We start from the raw sequence: 23065 nt of genomic DNA, 5'->3' as shown, positions 1-23065 counted from the left end.
TCAGTCAAAACTTTCTCTTCTGCCCAAAAAAATCTCAGACTCTGTCTACTTTCACTTCCTTCTTTGTTTTCTGTAGAAAATGCTTGACGGAGCAAGCTAGGATGGTGGAAGAGAAGGGGATGAGGCAGGGAGGAAGAAATAGAGAGCACGGGCCGGGGAACCATGAAGAGCTGGAAGATATAGAGAGATGGATGAAGGGATAGAGTGAGGAGGATAGAGAGAGAAAGGAGAGGGAGACGATTGAAACGCAGAGGGATGTAGGGTGAGACAGAGGGGGGCCAGCAAGGCGCTCACGTGCGTGTGCGTGTGTGTGTGTGTGTGTGTGTGTGTGCGTGAGAGTGAGTGTAGTGTATTAATCACAGTCATAATCAGGGTGTGTTGTCCATCATAAGTCTATATCAAAGTGTTTGCTCTGAAGCAGCATTGAAGCTAATGATTGCATTGTGACAGACTGCAGGTCAGAATCACATACATCACACCACTCAGCCGTGGCTGAACACAATACGGTGTCAGATAACAAACGACATGTTATAACATGACCCCCCCCCCCCCCCCCCATGCACACACCCAGGGACCATCAGTGGTGGAAAAAGTACTAAAATGTTTTACTTAAGTAAAAGTATCAATACTGCAATGTAGAAGTACTCTGTTACAAGTAAAAGTCCGGAATTTAAAATGTACTTGAGTAAAAGTGCAAAAGTATTGGTATCAAAATGTACCAAAAGTAGAAAGTACTCATTATGCAGAATGTCCCATTTCACACATTTTCAAATATATAAAATGTATAAAAATCTTTTGAAAATAGCAGATCTACAAGCTCACAATACGTTGCATCGCAACGCATTGTGAGCTTGTATATCGGCTATTTTCAAATGGTCGAAATGTATATAGTGCTGAAGTGGTTAATGTATGTTTTGTAATAATGTAAATATGTCCAATTGAAAATTGGAAATACTCCAGTAAAGTAAAAATTCCTCAAAAGTGCAATTAAGTACAGTACTTGAGTAAATGTACTTAGTTACTTTACACCACTGCACCCAGGGACCCTTTATTGGTTGGCTTTTACGATTGTAATTTCATAATTCTTTTTTCTTCTACTGATGCCTGGCTGCTTGAAACCAAACCACGTACTCTGAGAGAGTCAACACCCATGAATCACCAGGATTGCAAAGTATTACAGCCTTTTTTTTTGTAGCGGTCCTGTTCTGAATCAGAATCAGCTTGATGATTGTCACATCACAGGATTATTACAGGTGTAAAGAAGTGGGTGAAATGTGTGGATCTGTTTTGACAGTGTGCAGATTGCCAGGGGTCCAGCGAGGTGGGTATAGCGTGGAGTACATGTTAATCTCTCACCAGACCCTCAAAGCGTTTGCTGAGTATTGGGGGTCACTGGACACCAGTCGTTCAGACATAATATGACCTTTGGAGCGCTTGGGGAGGGGTAGATTGGTGGACATTTTGAAGCATGTCATAATAGATAAACACATGGCGATCTACAAGCTCACAACGGGTTGTTTTGCGACCTGTTGTGTGCTTGTAGATTAGGCTATTTTCAGCAAAGACTCCAATGTTTTTTTTATGTTTTAAGTATCAACACTGCATTGTAGAACTACGTCAAGTACAAGTCCGGCATTCAAAATGTACTTGAGTAAAAGTACAAAAGTATTGGTATCAAAATATACTTAAAGTACAAAAGTAAAAGTACTCATTAGGCAGAATGTCCCATTTCAAGTTTTCAAATGTATACATTGTATACACATATTTTGATCTACAAGCTCACAATGCGTCGCATCGCAACGCATTGTGAGCTTGTAGATCAGGCTTGTAGATAGGGCTGATGTGGTTACTGTAGGTTTTGTAATAATAATCAAAACCTACAAGGTTACGAGTAACTAAAGTTTTCAAATAATTGCTTGTGGAGTAAAAGTATAATATTTTCCTTTGAGATGTAGTGAAGTAGAGGTAAAAGTACTGAAAATCTAAAATACTCCAGTAAAGTAAAAAATACCTCACAATTTAACTTAAGTACAGTACTTGAGTAAATGTACTTAGTTACTTTACACCACTGGAAAAAAGGGAGCTCACCAAGTCTAGACCCCTGGGGGACCCCGGACAACAAAGTACATAGGGTTTAAGTGATTAAACCTCAGCTATTCTTTCATTAATATCACTCTCACATATAATTATATATATATTTAGGAAACACCGCATTAGCTTCAAATGTGTCCTGAGCCAACATTTGCTGGGTCTCCGTAGCAATGTCACACTACTCTCCAAACAGGAATTAAAAGGCGGGTGAACACGCTGTTCTAAGGAGCTGGGGTTTGGGGAGGTCTTTTGGCTCCTCGTCAAGGAGTCATTTAGCCCTCTATTCAATTATTGGAGAATCGTCGCTGTCGGGCTGGGAAACCTTGTACGTCCAAAACCGTTCCTTTTTTATTATAATCAAAAAAATATTTTTAAATTATGAAAATAAGAAAACAAGCTCACACCACGTCGCGATGAGCTTGTAGATCGTCTATTTTCACTACTTTTGTGTGACGTTCTTGTATAATGAATTAAGGCATTCATTTAAATATTTGAATATGGAGATATGAGGATTCTTGGCCGACAGCCACTAAATACTCAGTGAACTGGCACGTCGGGGACAGCCGGTGTCAGAGAGGAGCTCACCGCCTCGCCGCCATCGTGAAAAGAATATACCGTGTTTGGAAAAAAGAAAGTAAGTGCTGTGCAAAGGAGAAAATGTTATAGCTTAAATAGCCTTGCTGTCGATCCGTAGTCTTTTTACATAAGCGTCTGGAGGACTCACCTTGTATAGTCAAAGGGCTGCTTCACACAAACGCCATTTTACACACGCTATACAGTGATATTACACGTGCACAAATACTTTGCATCGTGGCTGTCGGGTGTATACAGTACGTCTTGATAATACTTTTCATTGGTTCAATATTTATATAACCCACCGACAGACTTAACCGCTTTCACAAAAAAAGAAACGTGATCTTTACATTTTTACGACGCGACGCATTGTGAGCTTGTAGATGGGCAATTTTGTGCTGCTTTTCTGATACTGTAGTTAGTTTGACAAAGGATGGCATTAATTTACTCAAAAAAACAAACATACATAGAAAGTTGAAACGTGGAGCCCGACAGCGCACACAAATAAAGCTACACACAAATAAAACTAAACACACACACACACACACACATTTACAAAAGTGTAACTACTCCCTCTCTCTCTCTCTCTCTTTCTCACACAACACATGTAGTTCAGTATGCAGCACACAGAAGAAGTCATAACAGACAGATGCTTCCATGAACAGGCAGAGTAGCTCTCAAATAGCAGTCCGTCTCTACAGATCAGCCTACACTAGACACACTGTTCCACCTGATAACTAGAGAGCCTGTCCACACACTGCACACACACACACACACACACACACACACACACACACACACACACACACACACACACACACACACACACACACACACACACACACACACACACACACACACACACACACACACACACACACACACACACACACACACACACACACACACACACACACACACACACACACACACGTATACACTTCCCACAGGACTACAGGTGTCTTTAGACAAAGGGGGCTTTGGCACAACACTGTCGTGATCAGACAAATAAACAGTGCAGTCAGTCACTCTCTACAGGATGTGATGATGTGAGATGGGAAAAACAAACACGCAGCCAGGGATCTATACAGTACACTCCACCGGGAGGAGAACAACACCTCCACCTGCAACAACACCCTTCATAAATTGGACATGCAGGCCTCCACAAGATAAGAGATAAGGTAAGGTATACGGTAAGGCAGTGGTTCTCAAACTTTTTCATGTCAGGGACCCCTAAAATTATATGTATTTGGCCACGGACCGCCATCTCAAATATTTTGTTCGAGGGACCCCCAGAAGCAAAGATTTCAGTTACAAATGTTCGCTTAAAAATGTATATATGTTCAAAGGTTTGCACAAAGATAGCAGAGCTACAAGCTTATAGCGCGCTATGAGCTTGTAGATCTGCTATTTTTTAATAGCCAAAGTATAAAATATGGTTAAAGTGGTTAAAATGATTGTGACGCTATATTAACAAAATTTGCAGAGGACCCTCTGGTACCCCCCCGAGGACCTCTGGGGGTCCCCGGACCCCACTTTGAGAACCAATGCGGAAAGGTACAGTAAGGTAAGGTATGGTAAGGTAAGGTAATATCAGAAAATACCTTTATTGATCCCGCTGGGGAAATTCAGGTGCCAAAGACAGACACCTTACCTTGATGATGATTATTTAAAAACATGTGAAATCAACAAGCCAATCTACTGCTTGTAGATCGGCTATTTTCACATTTTTTGGATGCCACCATTGTACAACGAAGTATATTACAGGAGTCAGTGGGTAATCAGAATCGACATGGATTTTTTTTTTAAAGATACGAAAAATCTGCTTCTCAATTATTTGATTAACATACATGAACCATATTAGGTCTGTTGTTGGTTGGGATTATCGGTTTTGATATATGTTTGTTTAATTGCCAAGGGTTAGGGGCCAGGGAATACAAGCTTTCAGGAGGGCCATGAAAGACACAGCGCGCACGCGCACACACACACACACACACACACACACACACACAGTGTCAGGCAGGAGGGCACTGGTCCTCCGCCCCCCGCCTGGCGTGCCTGGTAACCATGGCAGCAGCCTCACTGCAGCCGTCACCATGCCAACGGTGGCGGAAGCCTTTCTGCAGGGATCAGACTGGCTGGGTGACACCTGACGAATGCAACACACACACACACACACACACACACACTAGCACACACACACACAAGGCGGGTAAAACACTCCCACAGAACAAAGAGAAAGGCTCAGGCAGTAAAGATACATGCAGAGATGCACACTGGTAGGTCATGTACTGTACATGCACACTGTCGGTCTCGGTCACACACACACACACACACACACACACACACACACACACACACACACACACACACACACACACACACACACACACACACACACACACACACACACACACACACACACACACACACACACACACACACACACACACACACACACACACGGTGCACTTTGCAGGTGCATAGAAAAGGTTCTTTAGAAACCGTTCTTTCGTTCTTTCTTCCATCCTTTCATGCTTAATATATGGTTGTGTCGGATGGAAACCTTGTCCAAAACCATTCTATTTTATATCTAAAAATCTTTTTTTAAATAGTGAAAATAACAGATCTACAAGCTTTCAACACGTCGCAGTGAGCTTGTAGATCTGTTATTTTCACTACTTTCATGCGACATCTTGTATGATGAAGTGGTGTATTAATTAACAAAAAACAAGGTTTCTGCCCGACAGCAACGATATTCTCCATCATACGATACAGCAACAATATAAATGACTCCTCATTTTCTGATTCTGTGCGATCCACATCTGATTAGCCTGACTCATCCACACACACACACACACACACACACACACACACACACTGTAGTTCTCTGTCCCTCTCACCAATTTCATCTCAGACTTCATCTTCATGTCTCTGAAACGCAGATCACACGCGGCGATTACACACAGAGGGCGAGAATATACCCGTCACTCCCTTTGACAGACTGACATACACACACACACACACACACACACACAGTCCACATATTAATAACTGGCTCCAATGTCAATTTGAGCTCTCAAGGACTGCAGGTGCTGAGCGAGGCAGGGGCCATGCAGAGATGGAGAGAGAGAGAGAGAGAGAGAGAGAGAGAGAGAGAGAGAGAGAGAGAGAGAGAGAGAGAGAGAGAGAGAGAGAGAGAGAGAGAGAGAGAGAGAGAGAGAGAGAGAGAGAGAGAGAGAGAGAGAGAGAGGGTGAGACAGGGTAGAGTAATGCATTCAGTTCTTATTCATGCTGATTCCCCTGCTGAGTCCAGAGACTCATTTACCTAAACAATACATTTCAGACAGGGCAAAGAGGACACGCTCTGTGTGTGTGTGTGTGTGTGTGTGTGTGTGTGTGTGTGTGTGTGTGTGTGTGTGTGTTAGTGAGAATGAGATTCTATGTGAAGGTACTGGTAGTCAACGCCTTGCAAAATATTTCACATGAATGTGGCCATTTATCCCATGGATTCTCGCAAATGATAGTTACACGTCTTAAGGAAAAAATAACGTTTTGATGGACGCGCACGCACGCATGCATGCACACGCACACACACACACACACACACACACACAGTATTTACTGTATATAAATAAAATGAATGACTGCTGGTATAGGCACAACATTAAGCCATTTCTTGGGATCTGAACATTTTAAAATTTTGATCATTTTGTGGTCAAGATTAATTTGCATTAATTAACCACTTAAAGGAGCACTTTGCCCATTTTCTCAATCTTATACCTTCATATAACTGGTCCTTAACGCTCATTATAAGACAATTTCAGACTATTCATTATGCGTCTTAGAGGTGTGCTGTGGACAATTTCTAGAAACTTGGCATGATGAAATGGAAGCCATTGTTCACGCATCATTAAAAAAAAACAAATACAAAGTTTGACTTTTTGTTTGAAATTGCCAAACCTGCCTACCAATGATGTCACTGGTAGGCATGTTTCTGACCTATCCACAGGCCTCCTCTGAGAGACATACTGTATAGCAGACAGAAACGGTGCCATCTTATAATGAGCATTATTAGCGAGACCAATTATATTGAATATAGGATGAAAGCATGAGGTCCTTCAAGCCCTATTTCAAAAACGTTGTGAAAATGCCTCAAATAGCACGACAGGTTGAAAGCACATAATGAAATAATAATGAAAGAAATGGTCAGATGAATCACTGCAGCTCCAGTGGGTTCTGACACGTTGTCATGACACCCAGCATGTCACCCATGTCGTGTAGAAACCTCGTAAGTGCCAAATTGTTACTTTTCAGTAAATGGAATAAAAAGGAGAAAGAAACGGTGTTCCAAAGGATCCAGTGTAGACATTATTTAGTCACAAGCTCATTAAAGGTTTTCATTAGTTAAATATCACATATTAAAATTGGTTAATGGGAGGACCACGGCCACGTAACTCTGACATAACCATAAACAAACCTGATACGGCCATATATAGTCTAGGCAGAACCATGTCACTCTGACTCAGACATAACCATAAACAAACCTGATACGGCCATATATAGTATAGGCAGAACCATGTCACTCTGACTCAGACATAACCATAAACAAACCTGATACGGCCATATATAGTATAGGCAGAACCATGTCACTCTGACTCAGACATAACCATAAACAAACCTGATACGGCCATATAGGCAGAACCACGTCACTCTGACTCAGACATAACCATAAACGAACCTGATACGGCCATATAGGCAGAACCATGTCACTCTGACTCAGACAAAACCATAAACGAACCTGATACGGCCATATAGGCAGAACCATGTCACTCTGACTCAGACAAAACCATAAACAAACCTGATACGGCCATATACAGGCATGAGTCGCAGGACCATGGCCACGTTACTCTGACTCAGAAAAAAACATAAACATAAACCCATAAACAAGATACGCCCATATATAGGCAGGACCACAACCACGTCACTCTGACGCAGACATAACCATAAACAAACGAACATAATCATACATAAACCCGATACGGCCGTATCTACAAGCTTGTAAATCGTTCCGATGCTGGAACGCCGAAATAGGGCATTAACTTACAAGAAAGAAAAAGGGGGGGAAATGTTTCAATATGGAGATACATGGTTTCCGTCCGACAGCAACGGCGTGAGCTTTTCATTGCACCTGACAGGAAAGAAAAGAGAGGTGTGAAGAAAAGGCGGAGAGGAAAAGAGCACAAGAAGCAGAGCAAACGAGGAAGGCTGGGAAATATGATGCTTGACCTCCTCTGTGTGGCTGCAATGAACAGAGGAGACATTCTTTCTCTCTCTCTATCTCTGCATCTCTCTGTGTGTGTGTGTGTGTGTGTGTGTGTGTGTGTGTGTGTGTGTGTGTGTGTGTGTGTGTGTGTGTGTGTGTGTGTGTGTGTGTGTGTGTGTGTGTGTGTGTGTGTGTGTGTAGCTGTCTGTCTGTCTCTCTGCCTAGGGGCTTGTCTCTGCTTCTACAGCATTGTAGGTAATGCTTCAACAGCTAGCAACACGCCTGGGAAGATTGAAACAACACACACACACACGTCTCTTGTGTTTTATGGTTGGTTTTTACCAGAAACTAGCTTGTAAGTCTTTTACACACTCTTTCTCTCTCTCTCTCACAAACACACACACACACACACACACACACACACAAGGCAGTGTGTAGGGCTGTGTGAATGTGTAGTGTGTGTGTATATGTATAGTGTAAGAATGAATGCATTACAGTTGTCGTGCTTCCTGAAGCATGAAAAAAAAATCCTATACACTGTTCATATTCTATAAATATACATACACACTTTGACACATGTATTGCGTCAGCACACACCCTCTGACAAGTCTTAACATGTGCCTTAGGCACACAGTATTAAATCCTTCTGGCACCACACACACACACACACACCCACCCCACGGTAGCACCGTGCGCTGTGAGCGCGTGCAGTGACTCACCACTCTTATCCTCGATGACTCACCGTGACCCAAATTACCAACGTAATCGGTCCTCAGCACATGTACAGTATACTGCAAAAAACGCACAGAATCCAAACCCGCCATGACAATCAATGCCATAGCGTACATCCAGCACACTGCATCGTGACTGACACCCATCCTCTATATGGACCCTATATCTTCTTTAACCCATCAAGACCTGAGGCCATTCTTAAAAATGTTTTCTAAAACCTAACAGTTTTTTGAAAAGAAATAAAAAAAAAAAAAATCTAGATTTTTCAAAAATAGCAGATCTACAAGCTCATAGCGCGGCACTCGGTGCCGCGCTATGAGCTTGTATATCTGCTATTTTTGAATAGCCAAAGAAGTCTAAAGTGACACAGATGCGTTCCAGGTATCAATGGGTTAACACAGGTGCACGTGACGCGAATCCAAACTGAATGTCTTGAATCATGCACACACACACACACACGTACACAAACGACACTTGAATACACCTGTGAAAATTGCTATATAGTAATAAGCCAATGTTTCCTTTGAGCAGCCAAGCAGCGATTGTTAAGTGCTGAGGGCGCAAACTGGCCAAGTCCACGGCCTCCCTTCTCAGCACAGGTGCTTTGGCTCGATATGTCCTGCACACACACTCAAGTTTTAGTACGGCAGTTTTGCCATCTTTAATCCTATCCGTCATTCCCTAAAAGCCTGAGTTAGTTGTGCGGGTGACGGTGATGTTGCGCCACGAAAACAGCCCATATTCCAAGCTATTTTTGACACCCGACACAGCATAACTTCAACCCCAACCCCTAAACCTAACCTCTAAATGCCTAATCCTAACCGGAACATTTTTCTTAACAGTAAACCCAACTCTAAAACATTGTTTTAAAGGAGTAGTTCACCCAAAAAATTACTTATTTTCTATCAATTGCACACCCCATGAAGCCTTGAATCCATGGATTTATTTTTGTTTTTGTGGCATTCCTAAGCCAATAATTTGATTCCCGTCTCCTACCAGCTAATGTATCCGGTAGGAGACACAAAGTAGATTATTTGTGTCTCCTACCGAACACACACCCGGTCATCAAATTATTGGCTTAGGAAAGCGACAAAAACAAAAACAAATCCATGAATTCAATGCTTCATGGGGTGTGCAATTGATAGAAAATAAGTCATTTTTGGGGTGAACTCCTCCTTTAACCATAAAACAACCATTTCCCCTGTGAGGACCAAGAAAATGGTACAACTGTAACCCTAATTCCTAAAACTAACCTCTAAATGCCCAATCCTAACCCTAGTAACCTGTAAGACTACAGTAACTCTAAAAAATATTTTTTTCTTTCTTTCTTTTTTTAAAATATTATTATTATTCTTTTTTTTTTACAATTTCTCTAGTAGTGAGGACCAGAAAAATTGCCCTCACAATGTCTATTTCTCAAATTCTACAATACTTGTGGGGACGCTTATCCCTCACTAGTATACTAATACAAGTACAAACACACACACACACACACACACACACACACACGTGGATCTAGGGATGAGAAAGAGTCATTACTGCCATGCGGTTTACCCCGCTGTGGCCCGTGCGTTCATTTTCCATCACGCAGAATAGCTTTTAATGTTTCACATGAGCGCTGTTCATATTATCTGCTCTACAATCTGCCGTCTGCTGCCGATGCATGCATGCGCACTGCCATGTCTCCTTTCTCTCTCTGTGTGTGTGTGTGTGTGTGTGTGTGTGTGTGTGTGTGTGTGTGTGTGTGTGTGTGTGTGTGTGTGTGTGTGTGTGTGTGTGTACAGCTTGGTAACAAATGTTAACTGCTTGTGTTCGTATTTGGAAGCCTCTGTAATTATGTCCATAAATTAGCTGTGAGAGGCCTGCAGATTGCAGGAATGCCAAGAAGCCAAGGCATTGGCTACATTCTGTCATGTGACAACTGGCAGTCGCCTCATATGGATACAGGAAGATGCTTCCTGTATCCGTGATCTGTATCCTGAAACGCTCGTTGCTGAATTTCCCAATGCTTGAGCATCTACTTCTATCGTTTGTGTTCAATTATTTCTTGTTAAATGAGAACCCAAATAAAGACGTAAAATGTGTGTGTGTGTGTGCCCAGGAGGCATGTTTGTACAGTGCAGCGGGATGGGGCAGTGTAGAGGTGTCATGGTGTGACGAGCCCAGGGACATGACAATACTCCTTACCTGTGACTACATGTGCCACAACACACACACACACACACACACACACACACACACACACACAAACACACGCCAAACATTTCTACTGTTGAGCTAATATAGAAAGCCTGTTTGATATATAGCGTTTTGACCTTCATGTAGTACCACTAATCAACCAGTAGTGGTCTGTCCGTCCTTCCTTCCTTCATTCATTGTATCCATTCATTCATTCATACCTTATTAATCCGGTTCAGGGTTTAATCAAATCCCAGATCATTCTATTAGGATTTCATAGGTGACCTCAAAGGCTGCACCATAGATAGTGAAATAAGAAATAGTAATACAATTCACTTTACAAACAAGCTAGGCAGGAGAGCAAACTATACACACACTTGCACACAACAAAACCAGGGAGATCAATCTGAACATGTCCTTATTAGGCAACGTGTGTGTCCCACCCTAAAATGTTGGTGGACAACGAAATGAAAGTTGAAACTCATGAAGAAATGGGAACACGGGAAGGGAAGGACGAAAGCTGGACGGAGCAGAGTGGAGGCTGTGAAGGGTTAACAGGGTTAATTCGGAACTGACCCTATACATATTTTTCTTTTTGATTACTACTCTTTATATGATGTGTTTTTGCTTAGTATTGTATATCTGTCTGTAATTAAATGTTTCGATAAACTGAGTACAAAGGATACCAATGGAAACAAGCCATAGCACTTTCTTGGGTATAATCCTCTTAGCAGAACTTGTATTGAACTGTACTTTCTGTGCTTTTTTTGCAAACTGCTAATAAAGAATTCAATCAATCAATCAACATCTACAGCACATGGAGGAGCTCCTCAGTGACCAGTGTTGCCATGTCTGCTTATCATAAGCGACTTTGGGCGCTTTTTTTTTCTTCTTCTCTGTAAAGTTGCTTGTAAATATTGGCAGTTGTGGGCTGCAGTTCTTTGGGATCGTTCCTAATTTTCTTATATGGGCTACGTTCCTGGTGTTGTTTAAAACAGTGGTTCTCAAACCACTGTTTTTGACAAGGACCCCCAAATTAATAGGCTATTTGGCCACAGACCCCCGTCTGAAAATACATTTGTGCAGTTAAAATATTTCAAAGCTATTCCAAATGTGTGTGTGTGTGTGTGTGTGTGTGTGTGTGTGTGTGTGTGTGTGTGTGTGTATTTATATAATTATATATTTTTGGGTGAAAATAGCAGATCTACAAGCTCACAACGCATCGCAATGTAACACGTTGTGAGCTTGTAGATCAGCTATTTTCAAACAGCCAGTGAATATACTGTAGGTTCAAAGTGGTGATTCAACCTAGTTGCTTCTTTTGGGCTTGTTTTTGTAGACATGGGCGCTTGTTTCTCTCGCAAGATCTGGCAACACTGTCAGTGACGCAAATCTTGTGAAAGTGAAAGTAAAAACAGTGAAATTTGAAAATAGCCGATCTACAAGCTCACAATGATCTGCTATTTTCAAAAATATTTTTATACATTTGAAAACTTCTGCATAATGAGTACTTTCTACTTTAAGTATTTTTTTTACCAATACTTTTGTACTTTTACTGAAGTAATTTTTTTAATGCAGGACTTGTAACAGAGTATTTCTAAATTGCAGTATTGATACTTTTACTTAAGTACAAAATGTGAGTACTTTTTCCACCACTGCCTGCCAACACCTATTAATATCCTCACAGAGAACTATAACTATCTGACAGCAGGAACCAGAATGAAGAAGCACTGCTGCACCTGACGCTATGAGCGTCATGTATCATGTGGTTGCCATGACAACGTCAGGACGCGACACAGTTCAAAGAGATCCCGTGCCCTAGGCTAGGGCACGGGATCTCTTTGAACTGTGTCCCTAGCTGCTGCCTGAAAGTGAAAGTAAAATGGTCTTAAGTTTACACGGTACTTTTGGGTCATTTATGAGAGAAATAATATTTTTTTTATTTACTTTTGCTTTGATTTAGACATGAGAAATGCTAAGTCACATGATGATCAGCTGCTCTGTCCACCCCGGATGTTTTCATTCACAATAAAGGTTGTTACCGGCACGGTGTTTTGAACAGTCATCCTGTGTATTGTCCTACATCTGATGAGAGAGAGACGCACTAAGAGAGAGAGAGAGAGAGAGAGAATAATAACGGAAGGTATAACGTCCTTGTTTGCTGCTATTCTACAGCTAGTGTAATCGTAACCTTGGATAAAGGATGTATTTGATCGAGTCTGACTTTATTTTCGTATCTATGATAGTCTTGGGCTTCACCCCCCAATTGTCACTGGTCATCCGCGCGGAAAGCCCGTACTTCTCCGTACATGTACAAAACAATAAAAATAAAGTGCTGACCCTGTAGCCCCGGATGTTAACTCGACATTCGGAACATGTGTTCACTGTATTAACCCGTATGTTTCAATATATATGAGTTTTAATCCCGTCTGTGTCGTTTTCTGTTGGGTATTCCCTAATGGGCGTTACTGACGGGGCGCATCTGGCGAAATCCGGTATTACACTCAGTGTAAACAGGACGTAAACGAGGAGGGAAATGGTGTATAGGCACAGACGGGATTAAAACCCATATCTATTGAAAATATGGACTAATACATTGCAGAAAGACTCCTAATGCCGAGTTAACATTTGAGGCAACCGGCTAAGCACCTTATAACCCAAGACTATCATAGAAAAAATGCCAGAATCTATTAAATACATCTATAGTCTTGATCATAATGAGAGATATAGTGTAGCCGTCTGTTGTTGTTCTGTACAGCTGATAAGAGACACAGACAGAGTAACGAGCAGTGGTGTAAAGTAACTAAGTACATTTACTCAAGTACTGTACTTAAGTACAAATTTGAGGATTTTTTACATTACTGGATAATTTTACATTTTCTATACGTTTAATTCTACTCCACTACATGGCAAATATTGTACTTTTTACTACACTACAAGTATTTGAAAACTTTAGTTAGTTACTTTGTAGATTTGTATTATTATTACAAAACATGCATTAACCACTTTATCCCTATATACTGCGGCTATACAGTTTTTATAAGTTACAGGAGTTCTTACTGTATGGTGTGTGTGATATGAAAAGTGAGTTTACCATAATCACAGTAATCCTTAATCATATTCCATCATATTCAAGGGCTTTTGCAGAGAAATGAGACAGACTCCAGTCACTTTCAAATTAGAGCACTGCAGAGGGCAGGTGTGTGTGTCTGTGTCCAGCTGACGCTCGTTGACACTCGTTAATGTTATAGGCATAAGAGCAATATGCTTCTGCACTGTCAAATAGGCCTACATCTAATCTAAGATTAGTGGGACTCAAATGATTCAAATGACCACCAGTGCAGTGAGTCCCGGGACTCACTTTATTGAAAACAAAAAAACATCATTGTGTTATATTATATTAGATGTATTAGATATTTATTAGGTTTATTAGGTTATATTGATAATATAGTAATTTTATTTTATTAGATATGTGATGTTACCTGACAATTAGTTGACTTTTGGTGAAAAAGCATATATCGGTATCGGTTGATATCGGTATTGGAAATCAGGAGTTGGACAATATCGATATATCGGTAAAAAAGTCTATATCGAACATCCCTACTATTAATATTATGATCAAGATCAGATTCATAACTATTAAGCTACTATGAGAAGCAGAATTCATGAACTACTATGAGAGGCATAATTCATGAGCTACTATGAGAAGCAGAATTCATGAACTACACTGACAAACTTCTTTTTCTTTTTTCTCATTGTGTAGAAATGGCGTCTGGCAGCAGTCTCCTGTCTGAAGAGCAGTTCCTGTGTTCCATCTGTCTGGAGGTGTTCACCGATCCAATCACCACTCCATGTGGACACAACTACTGCAAAGCCTGTATCACACGTTACTGGGACACTAACGACGTGTGTCAGTGTCCGCTATGTAAAAAACAATTAATTAAGAGACAAGAATTCTCCGTTAATAAAATTCTCTCAGAGATGGTCGATCAGCTCAGGATGTCAAAGCAGCTGAAAACAAATTCCAGCACAAACCAAGAACCTGCTAATCCAAATTCAAACAAAGAACGTGCTGATCCAGAGGAAGTCACCTGTGATGTGTGTACGGCGCCCAAGCTCCAGGCCATGAAGTCCTGCCTGGTGTGTCTGACCTCCTACTGTGAGACTCACCTGGAGCCTCATCAGAGAGTCACCGCGTTGAAACGGCACAAGCTAATCGACCCTGTAAAGAACCCGGAAGACGTTGTGTGTAAGAAACACGAGAGACCATTGGAGCTGTTCTGTAAGACCGACCACGTGTGCGTTTGTCAGTTCTGCACCGAGTCGGACCACGAGTCACATCAAATTGTATCTCTGAAAGAGGAATACGATCGAAAGAAGGCTCAGCTGGGAAAGACAGAGGCCGAAGTTCAGCAGATGATCCAGGAGAGACAACTGAAGGTTCAGGAGGTCAAACACTCAGCAGAGCTCAGTATGAAAGATGCAGACAGAGAGATATTAGCCAGTGTGCAGATCTTCACCGCTCTCATCAGCTGTATTGAGAGAAGCCAGGCTGAGCTCATTGATGTGATACTAGAGAAGCAGAAAACAACAGAGAAAGAGGCCGAAGGCTTCATTATAGAGCTGCAACAGGAAATCACTGAGTTACAGAAGAGAAGCTCTGAGCTGAAGCAGCTCTCACACACCGAAGACCACCTCCACCTCCTCCAGAACTTCCCATCCATCAGCGCCCCTCCACCCACCAAAGACTGGACAAAGGTGAATGTCCCTCCGTCTTCATATGCGGGGACTGTGAAGACAGCTGTGGCTCAGCTGGAGATGACGCTCAGTAAAGAGATGGACGAGAAGCTGATCGAGGCCGAGCTGAGGAGGATCCAGCAATATGCAGTGGATGTAACTCTGGACCCTGATACAGCACACTGCAACCTCATCCTGTCTGAGGATGGAAAACAAGCGAGTCATGGAAACGTAAAGAAGAATCTCCCAGAAAACAAAGAGAGATTCACTACATATCCCAGTGTCTTAGGAAAACAAAGCTACTCGGGAAGGTTTTACTATGAGGTTGAGGTTAAAGGCAAGACTGACTGGGAGTTAGGAGTGGTCAGAGAGTCTATCAACAGGAAAGACTTCAAGTTTTCACTGAGCCCTGCTGACGGTTACTGGACTATACAATTGAGGAATGGAATTAAGTACAAGGCTAGTGCTGGCTCTACTGTCCTCCCTGTAAGAGAGAAGCTCCATAAAGTGGGAGTGTTTGTAGATTATGAGGAGGGTCTGATCTCTTTCTATGATGTGGAGGCCAGTGTTCACCTCTACTCTTTCACTGGCTGCACCTTCACTGATAATCTCTATCCGTACTTCGGTCCATGTGCCAACAATAGTGGTAAAAACTCCACTCCTCTGATAATCTCTGTTGTCAATCAGACAGATTAGATTATTCCCCAGCATTACATGAAAAGGTTAGTTTTCATTGAAGTTATGGAAGGGTTATTTTTTTTCCTTTCTTTCTTTCTTTCTTTCTTTCCTTTATTTATTCAGGGGAGCCCACTGAGAGCAAGCTCTCTTTTTTCAGGGATGCCCTGATAACAGCATATAACACATATACATAATGAAAAACAATAACAAACATTTGAATCATATTACAATCATCACAGAAGCAAATAAACAGTGTTACATGAAACAGGTGCAGTTACTATGAAATGTGTCCTCGAGAAGTACCCTAAATGTCTCTATTGAGACCAATCGCTCCAGTTTCAGAGAGTCCTGAAGTTTGTTCCATTTGTGTGGAGCATAATACATGAAGGCAGTCTTTCCTTGTTCACTTTTCTTACGTGGACTGGTATATCTAATGTGTCTTTGTGAACGTGTTGAGTGTCCAGAAACCTTTGGTTCTAAGAGCGAAGAAAGGTATAGAGGAAGCTTGCCACACTCTCTGCGTACTGCGAGAGATGACCAACCCACTTTATCATATAAAATACAATGATGGGTGTGATAGTCATCACCAGTGATAAAACGTAGGGCACTGTGGTAGACTGCTTCAAGAGGCTTAAGTGTAGAGATTGAGGCATGCATGTATAGCACATCACCATAATCAAACACAGACATTATGACAGATTGAATAATTGAATAATGAATAATAATTTTAAAGGTTGATTTTCTCTCAACTGTCATTTAACTTGTTACTTACAGACATATTCTATTTAAACACAAAAACGTAAGTTTACGTACATTTTATGTCTGGAGCCAAGACTAATATGGTTAGTAGAGTTCTCATTGAATCCGCTATTTATCTTAAATGTATTCCCTGTTATGTTTTTTTTTTCTTGGTGACAAGGAGGCCTTGATTGTATGTTTTCTATTTATGGCATTTAGATTAAGTTAAACAACTACATCTTTCATTAATGTGAAGGATTAATGAGTCTATGAAGAATAACTTTGTACTTTAATGCAATTACTAGTTAATTGAGACATATGAATGCAGTGATTATGATATTAATGACTGGCTCTTTTATCTAAATGTAGCTGCATGTTATCAATTATAGAAGATGGAAAATATGATTCTTCAAAAGAAATAATACATAATAAATTGTAATTATGTCCAAATGCCTGTGAACTCTTCAAATGTTACTCACTTTGAAGTGCAAAAATAAAAATGAAAACTTTCGACAATGACACTGTTTTTTTCTTAGAATGTATCAGTGTATTTCATATTATTCACACTTTGCGTTTGATAAATCTGGGCAAAATTCCCGCACTGGGAAATATTTGTTCAATATTACACAGTGGTCCAGTTCAGGGGTCTTCAACAGGAGGTCCGGGACCCCTAGGGGGTCCTCAGAGTTACTAAAGGGGCGCCGCCAAATGTTTGTGTGATAGGACCTTTTTTATTTTTTTTACATTAACCAGAGGGGAACATTAGCCAAAAATGCGAGGCGTTGTGAACTTGTAGATCGGCTATTTTCGGCAAAGAGGTTCGGTGTAGAAGGAAAAAAGAGCAGACCAAGTACAGAGCCAAAGGTCAAGTTAAAGAAGTATTGAGGGTTTCAGTGGTTAAATACACACATAACGTGAATCCAACTTATTAATAGAAAAGATAGCGTGCAAAATAAACAAAAACATGAATGTACACGACACAGAGGACAGTGCTGTCAAACAAGTCTATGAAACAGAAACTATGTATGAAATGTAGTGGGGGGGGGTCCCTGCTTCATCTCTCTCAGCTAAGGGGTCCTTGTTGGCCTGAAAAACATTGAAGACCCCTGGTCTAGTTAGTAGTTTGAAGGGTTTTAAACTGGTGCACTGGGCTGATATCTACCCCATGGCAGTGTTTAATCTAAGTCCCACACAGGCATAGGTCAAGTACTGTGAGCCCAAACTGTCCTGGATGTTATGTTGCTGATGTTAATTGTGATTTTGACCTCTTCTTTTTTTTCACCATGTAGGTGGGTAGCTTGGCTACAAAGCTACATTTCATCAACATAAAAGCACAACAGATGAGTTTTGAGTGCAGTTTGTCCATTGCATGCAAATCTCCATCCATTTGTAGCTACTGTATTTCTGAGTTTTGAGAGGATGTTGTCCATTACATCAGTGGTTTTCAACCTTTTTCATGCCAAGGACCCCTACATTGATATACATTTGGCCGCGGACCCCCATCTGAAAATGCTTTGTGCCAGGGACCCCCAGAAGCAAAGATTTGAGTTCAAAATGTTCGCTTTAAAAAATTATATATATTCAAAGATATGCACACATTTTCATGATTTTTCAAAAATAGCAGATCTACAAGCTCATAGTGCGGCACTCGGTGCCGCGCTATGAGCTTGTAGATCTGCTATTTTTGAATAGCCAAAGCTAAGTTGTTAAATGATTGTGACGCTCTGTTAACTAATTTCGCTGGGGACCCCCAGGTACCCCCCCAAGGACCACTGGTGGTCCCCGGACCACTGGTTGAAAACCACAGCATTACACAAAATAATTCTCCCATCTGCAGCCATTAGCTCGTTTGTTTTAGTTTTGAGTGGATTTTGTCCATCTTCTCTTTCTTCATCCACTTGAAGGTTTTACACAGTATGTTTTCATTCAATGACTCGATAGCGTCCTGGGCTTGAATGATGTTCTAACTCTCAACTAATGGTTCATCAAACGCATTCTTGACCTTTTCTTTTCTTTTTCTCACAGACGGGACAGGATAGATTATGATACCCTGCCTGTGTGGCAGGATAATTAAGTGTCAAGTCATCCGTTTTGTGTCGTGTGAGATACACATGGAAGAAATGAAAATAGAAAGAAAGGCTCAAATTCTTGCCATTATGTCATCCATTGTTCATTGACATTAATGCGGTCATGGTTTAAGCTCTCTATACCAGTGGTTCCCAAACTTTTTAGCTTGAGACCCAAAAGAGAAATTTGATGTCTCCCCGGGACCCAAACTATAGTGAAAATAGCCGATCTACAAGCTCACAACATGTCGCGATGCGACGTGTTGTGAGCATGTAGATCTGTTATTTTCATCCCTCTAATTTATTGTTTTCTTCTATTTTATGTAATTCTTTTGAAAAGCGCTTGAATTAGTTTTTAACTTTGAAAGAAAGAATTCTCTATCTGCAGCCATTAGCTCGTATGTTTTAGTTTTGAGTGGATTTTGTCCATGTTCCATCTTCATCCACTTGAAGGTTTGTTCAGTATGTTTTCATTCAATGACTCAATAGCGTCCTGGGCTGAATGATGCTCTAACTCTCAACTAATGGTTCATCAAACACATAAAGGCTTGTGCTCTTATCAGCCGACAGCCGGGTTCTCAGACAAAAACAAAAACCTTTCATTCATACACACATGTAAACACTTCACCTTGCCAGCCTGCCTCCAATACTCTCTCTCAAAGATGCGTCCATGCCAGGGACCTGTGCACAGACACACTGAAATATCTACTTCCTATTTTCTTAATATCAAAATCTAAACCTGTGCACTATAAAGGACCGTCACAGAAATGATCCTATCCAACATCAAAATGTATGAATGCAGTATGAAGCAGGCCCAAATAAGTTACCATAATGGACATATGTGCATTGTTGTGTCCTATCGAACCATGAACATTTTGTTCATTTTTGTTGTCACTGTCTTGTGGCCCACGACTTCAAGTCATATTATAATTGTGGCCCCCCCCTGCCTAATCTAGTTGAATACCACTGATGAAGTGTTGATTTCGTCGACTAAAACTATGACGAAAAATATTCGTCAACTACCTTTTTTCACTGACGAGAATTAAATAAAAACGAAATAAAAACTAAGCTATGATGACTAAAACTAAGACTAAATATATTGACAATTTCGTCAACAAATAAAAACTAGACTAAAATGTTAGTGAGTGACTAGTGGAGAAGAGATCCAGTAGGACTAAAAAAGTCATTTTATGTTTGGTTGCGCTCGGGTGTTGCGCTCTGAAAATAGCAGATCTACAAGCTCACAACGCGCTTGTAGATCGGCTACTTTCAGCATGTAACCAAGTGTAAAATCAGCCATTACGACGCCATCAAGGCACCGCCAAAATACATTTTAGTCGACTAAATCAACTGTAGATTTAGCCGACTATAACCTTATGATATTTAGTCGACGAAACTACACAAAAACTAAAACATTTCAGGTGACTAAAATGTGACTAAAACTAAATCAACATTTGCTGTCAAACTCAACACTGCAATGTGCAAGGCGTTGTGAAAATGGACCCAACATAGGGAAGCCAGTGGTTAACATACCTCTTTAATTAAATAGTTCAACTGTGATATTATCGAGCATAAACATCAAACATTATCAGACAGGTCTACATTTCCCAAAAGGAAATGCATGTATTTAACCCATTAAGACCGGGAACGCATCTGTGTCATTTTAGATTTCTTCGGCTATTCAAAAATAGCAGATATACAAGCTCATAGCGCGGCACCGAGTGCCGCGCTATGAGCTTGTAGATCTGCTATTTTTTGTTAAATCGTGAACTGTTAGGATTCGATTTTTTGGGGGGGAATCAGCCTCAGGTCTTAATGGGTTAATTCAGTCTGACCAGAAGCAGGGATAAAATATTATCCCCATGACCAGAGGGGCAGTATCAAAAGCAGAGGCATGGATACCCCCCCCCCCCCTCACCAAATCCAACCCTGCCTGCATACACAAACACTTGACTGCATGAGTTAAGCACGAGCCCAAGACAAATACATGTGCAACATATTGTCTCTGTGGGGTGAAACCGTGTATGTCCAAACATGGAAACTTTTCAGGAAAAAGGGAAAAATAACCTGTGTTCCAATGGATGTAGTTATTATTTAGTCGAAAGCTCTTGTTCTTTATATGGGTTCAATATCTATAAGACCCATAGACACACTCAACCACTTTCACTTTCAAAACGATTCAAAAAAGTAGCAAAAATAGTAGATCTACAAGCGTCGCATCGGCAAATTCTGCTACTTTTCTGTGACACTCTTGTACAATGAAATAGGGCATTAAGCCATTCAATCCGGGAACGCATCTCTGTCATTTTAGATTTTTTTAGAGTTTTTTTTTTTGCGTTTTTAGCGGTCATTTTAGCGACACCGAGTGCCGCGCTATGAGCTTGTATATCTGCTATTTTTGAATAGCCAAAGAAATCTTAAAATGACACAAATGATGCTTTCCCAGGACAACTTTGTTTTTTTACAACCAAGGTTTATGTTTTAGATTGTAATTAAAGTAAATAAAAGATTAGTGTTTATTACAATAATAATAACCAGGCGTTTTCTTTATTATTATTTACAGTAGCTCTACTAGCCCCCAATAACTCACATGTGGCCATCAAAGACCACAGGACCTTTTTTTGTGTGTAAAAAAACACATATTTAGCCACCGGACAGAATGCCCCCGCCCACTGTAAAAAAGATCGCGAAAATTGCTAAAACTATAGAAAGCAGTAAATGAAAAAAAAAATAACACTCATCTTTTATTTACTTTACTTTACTTTACTTTTTTTACAAGCTAAAATATAAACCTTGGTTGTAAAAAAACTAAAGTTGTCCTTTAAAGGGTTAATTTACAAAAGAAGAACATAACAATTTGAAATGTGGAGATACAAGATTTCCAGACAGCGGCGATATTGTGCTCGGCGCAAATATGGGGCCGATATGCGCGGCTCTGAGCGCCGCGCGAAAGACACACAAACCCGCAATTGTTCAAACGTCTCTCCGCTTTTCTTTCCCAGAGATGCCAGTCTGGCCCGAGTTATAAATCAGAGAGAGTATGCTGCAAGATAATTGGGAACATATCCGGACAGAACAGTGTTTATGTGAGCAAATGCTTTTGTGTGTTATGTCTCCAAGGGCCTCCAGCGGATCTGACAGCCATCTAGGACATACGAGAAGGTACGTTTCCATGATGCCCCCTTCCTTACCGCTCTGTGTGTGTGTGTGTGTGTGTGTGTGTGTGTGTGTGTGTGTGTGTGTGTGTGTGTGTGTGTGTGTGTGTGTGTGTGTGGATCCTGTGCACTGTTCACTCTGTATCATTTCAGCAGCTGGCTGTACTCTACAGTATGTATGTGTGTGTCTGGATTTATGTATGTATGTATGTGTGTTTTTTTTGCAAATGACCCACTGTGTGCTACTGTGCTCCGTGTGTGTGTGTGTGTGTGTGTGTGTGTGTGTGTGTGTGTGTGTGTGTGTGTGTGTGTGTGTGTGTGTGTGTGTGTGTGTGTGTGTGTGTGTGTGTGTGCGCGCGCGCGCGCGTGCGCCAAACCCTCGCCAGCTTTCTCTCACCGCTCTCCTTGTCTACCGCTATCGTTCCATATCTACCTCCCTTCCTTTCACGCTTAATGCTTCCCTCCTTTCCTATACCCTTGTTCTAGCCCTCACCTCTCTCTGTCTCTCTGTCTCTCTGTCTCTCTCTCTCTCTATCCCCCCCCCTCCTCTATGTTTACTGCGGGCCAGTGGCTGACTGTTAGCCCTCCTCCCCTGTCCAATCAGTGGCTCCGGCATCGGGCTGCTAATTGAATTGGGCTGGAGGGTCGTGATTCTAATGTGCAGCAGATGGCCGGGGCATTCCTGTGTTATCCCCGGACCCTGAGCCACTCTGAGCGCTCTGCGCTCTCCCTCCGCCCGGAGTAATACTAACCTCCACTGAGAGACACACACAACTAGAGAGAGAGAGAGAGAGAGAGAGAGAGAGAGAGAGAGAGAGAGCAGTGTGAAAGTAGCAATACCACAATGAAGA

General features: G+C 41.3%; 2 protein-coding genes across 2 annotated transcripts in view; one reads left to right on the top strand and one right to left on the bottom strand.

Annotated features, from left to right (window-relative positions):
* Positions 1-23065, bottom strand: part of dnah2 (dynein, axonemal, heavy chain 2) — a gene marked incomplete at both ends in the record, with an annotated part of 428475 nt that overhangs the window by 219690 nt on the left and 185720 nt on the right. The window lies entirely within an intron of this gene.
* On the top strand, positions 14606-16321 carry LOC308101981 (E3 ubiquitin-protein ligase TRIM39-like; the record flags this gene model as incomplete). Its single annotated transcript, XM_080451549.1, has 1 exon — positions 14606-16321. One exon carries the CDS (start codon positions 14606-14608, stop codon positions 16271-16273), a length of 1668 nt encoding a protein of 555 aa, XP_080307675.1. The 3' UTR covers positions 16274-16321.

This window comes from Gymnoscopelus braueri (genome assembly GCF_963280865.1).
Source record: "Gymnoscopelus braueri genome assembly, chromosome: 15".
Lineage (NCBI taxonomy): Eukaryota > Metazoa > Chordata > Actinopteri > Myctophiformes > Myctophidae > Gymnoscopelus > Gymnoscopelus braueri.
Note: the sequence above shows the minus strand (reverse complement) of the source record. Positions and strands in the feature narration are given on the sequence as shown.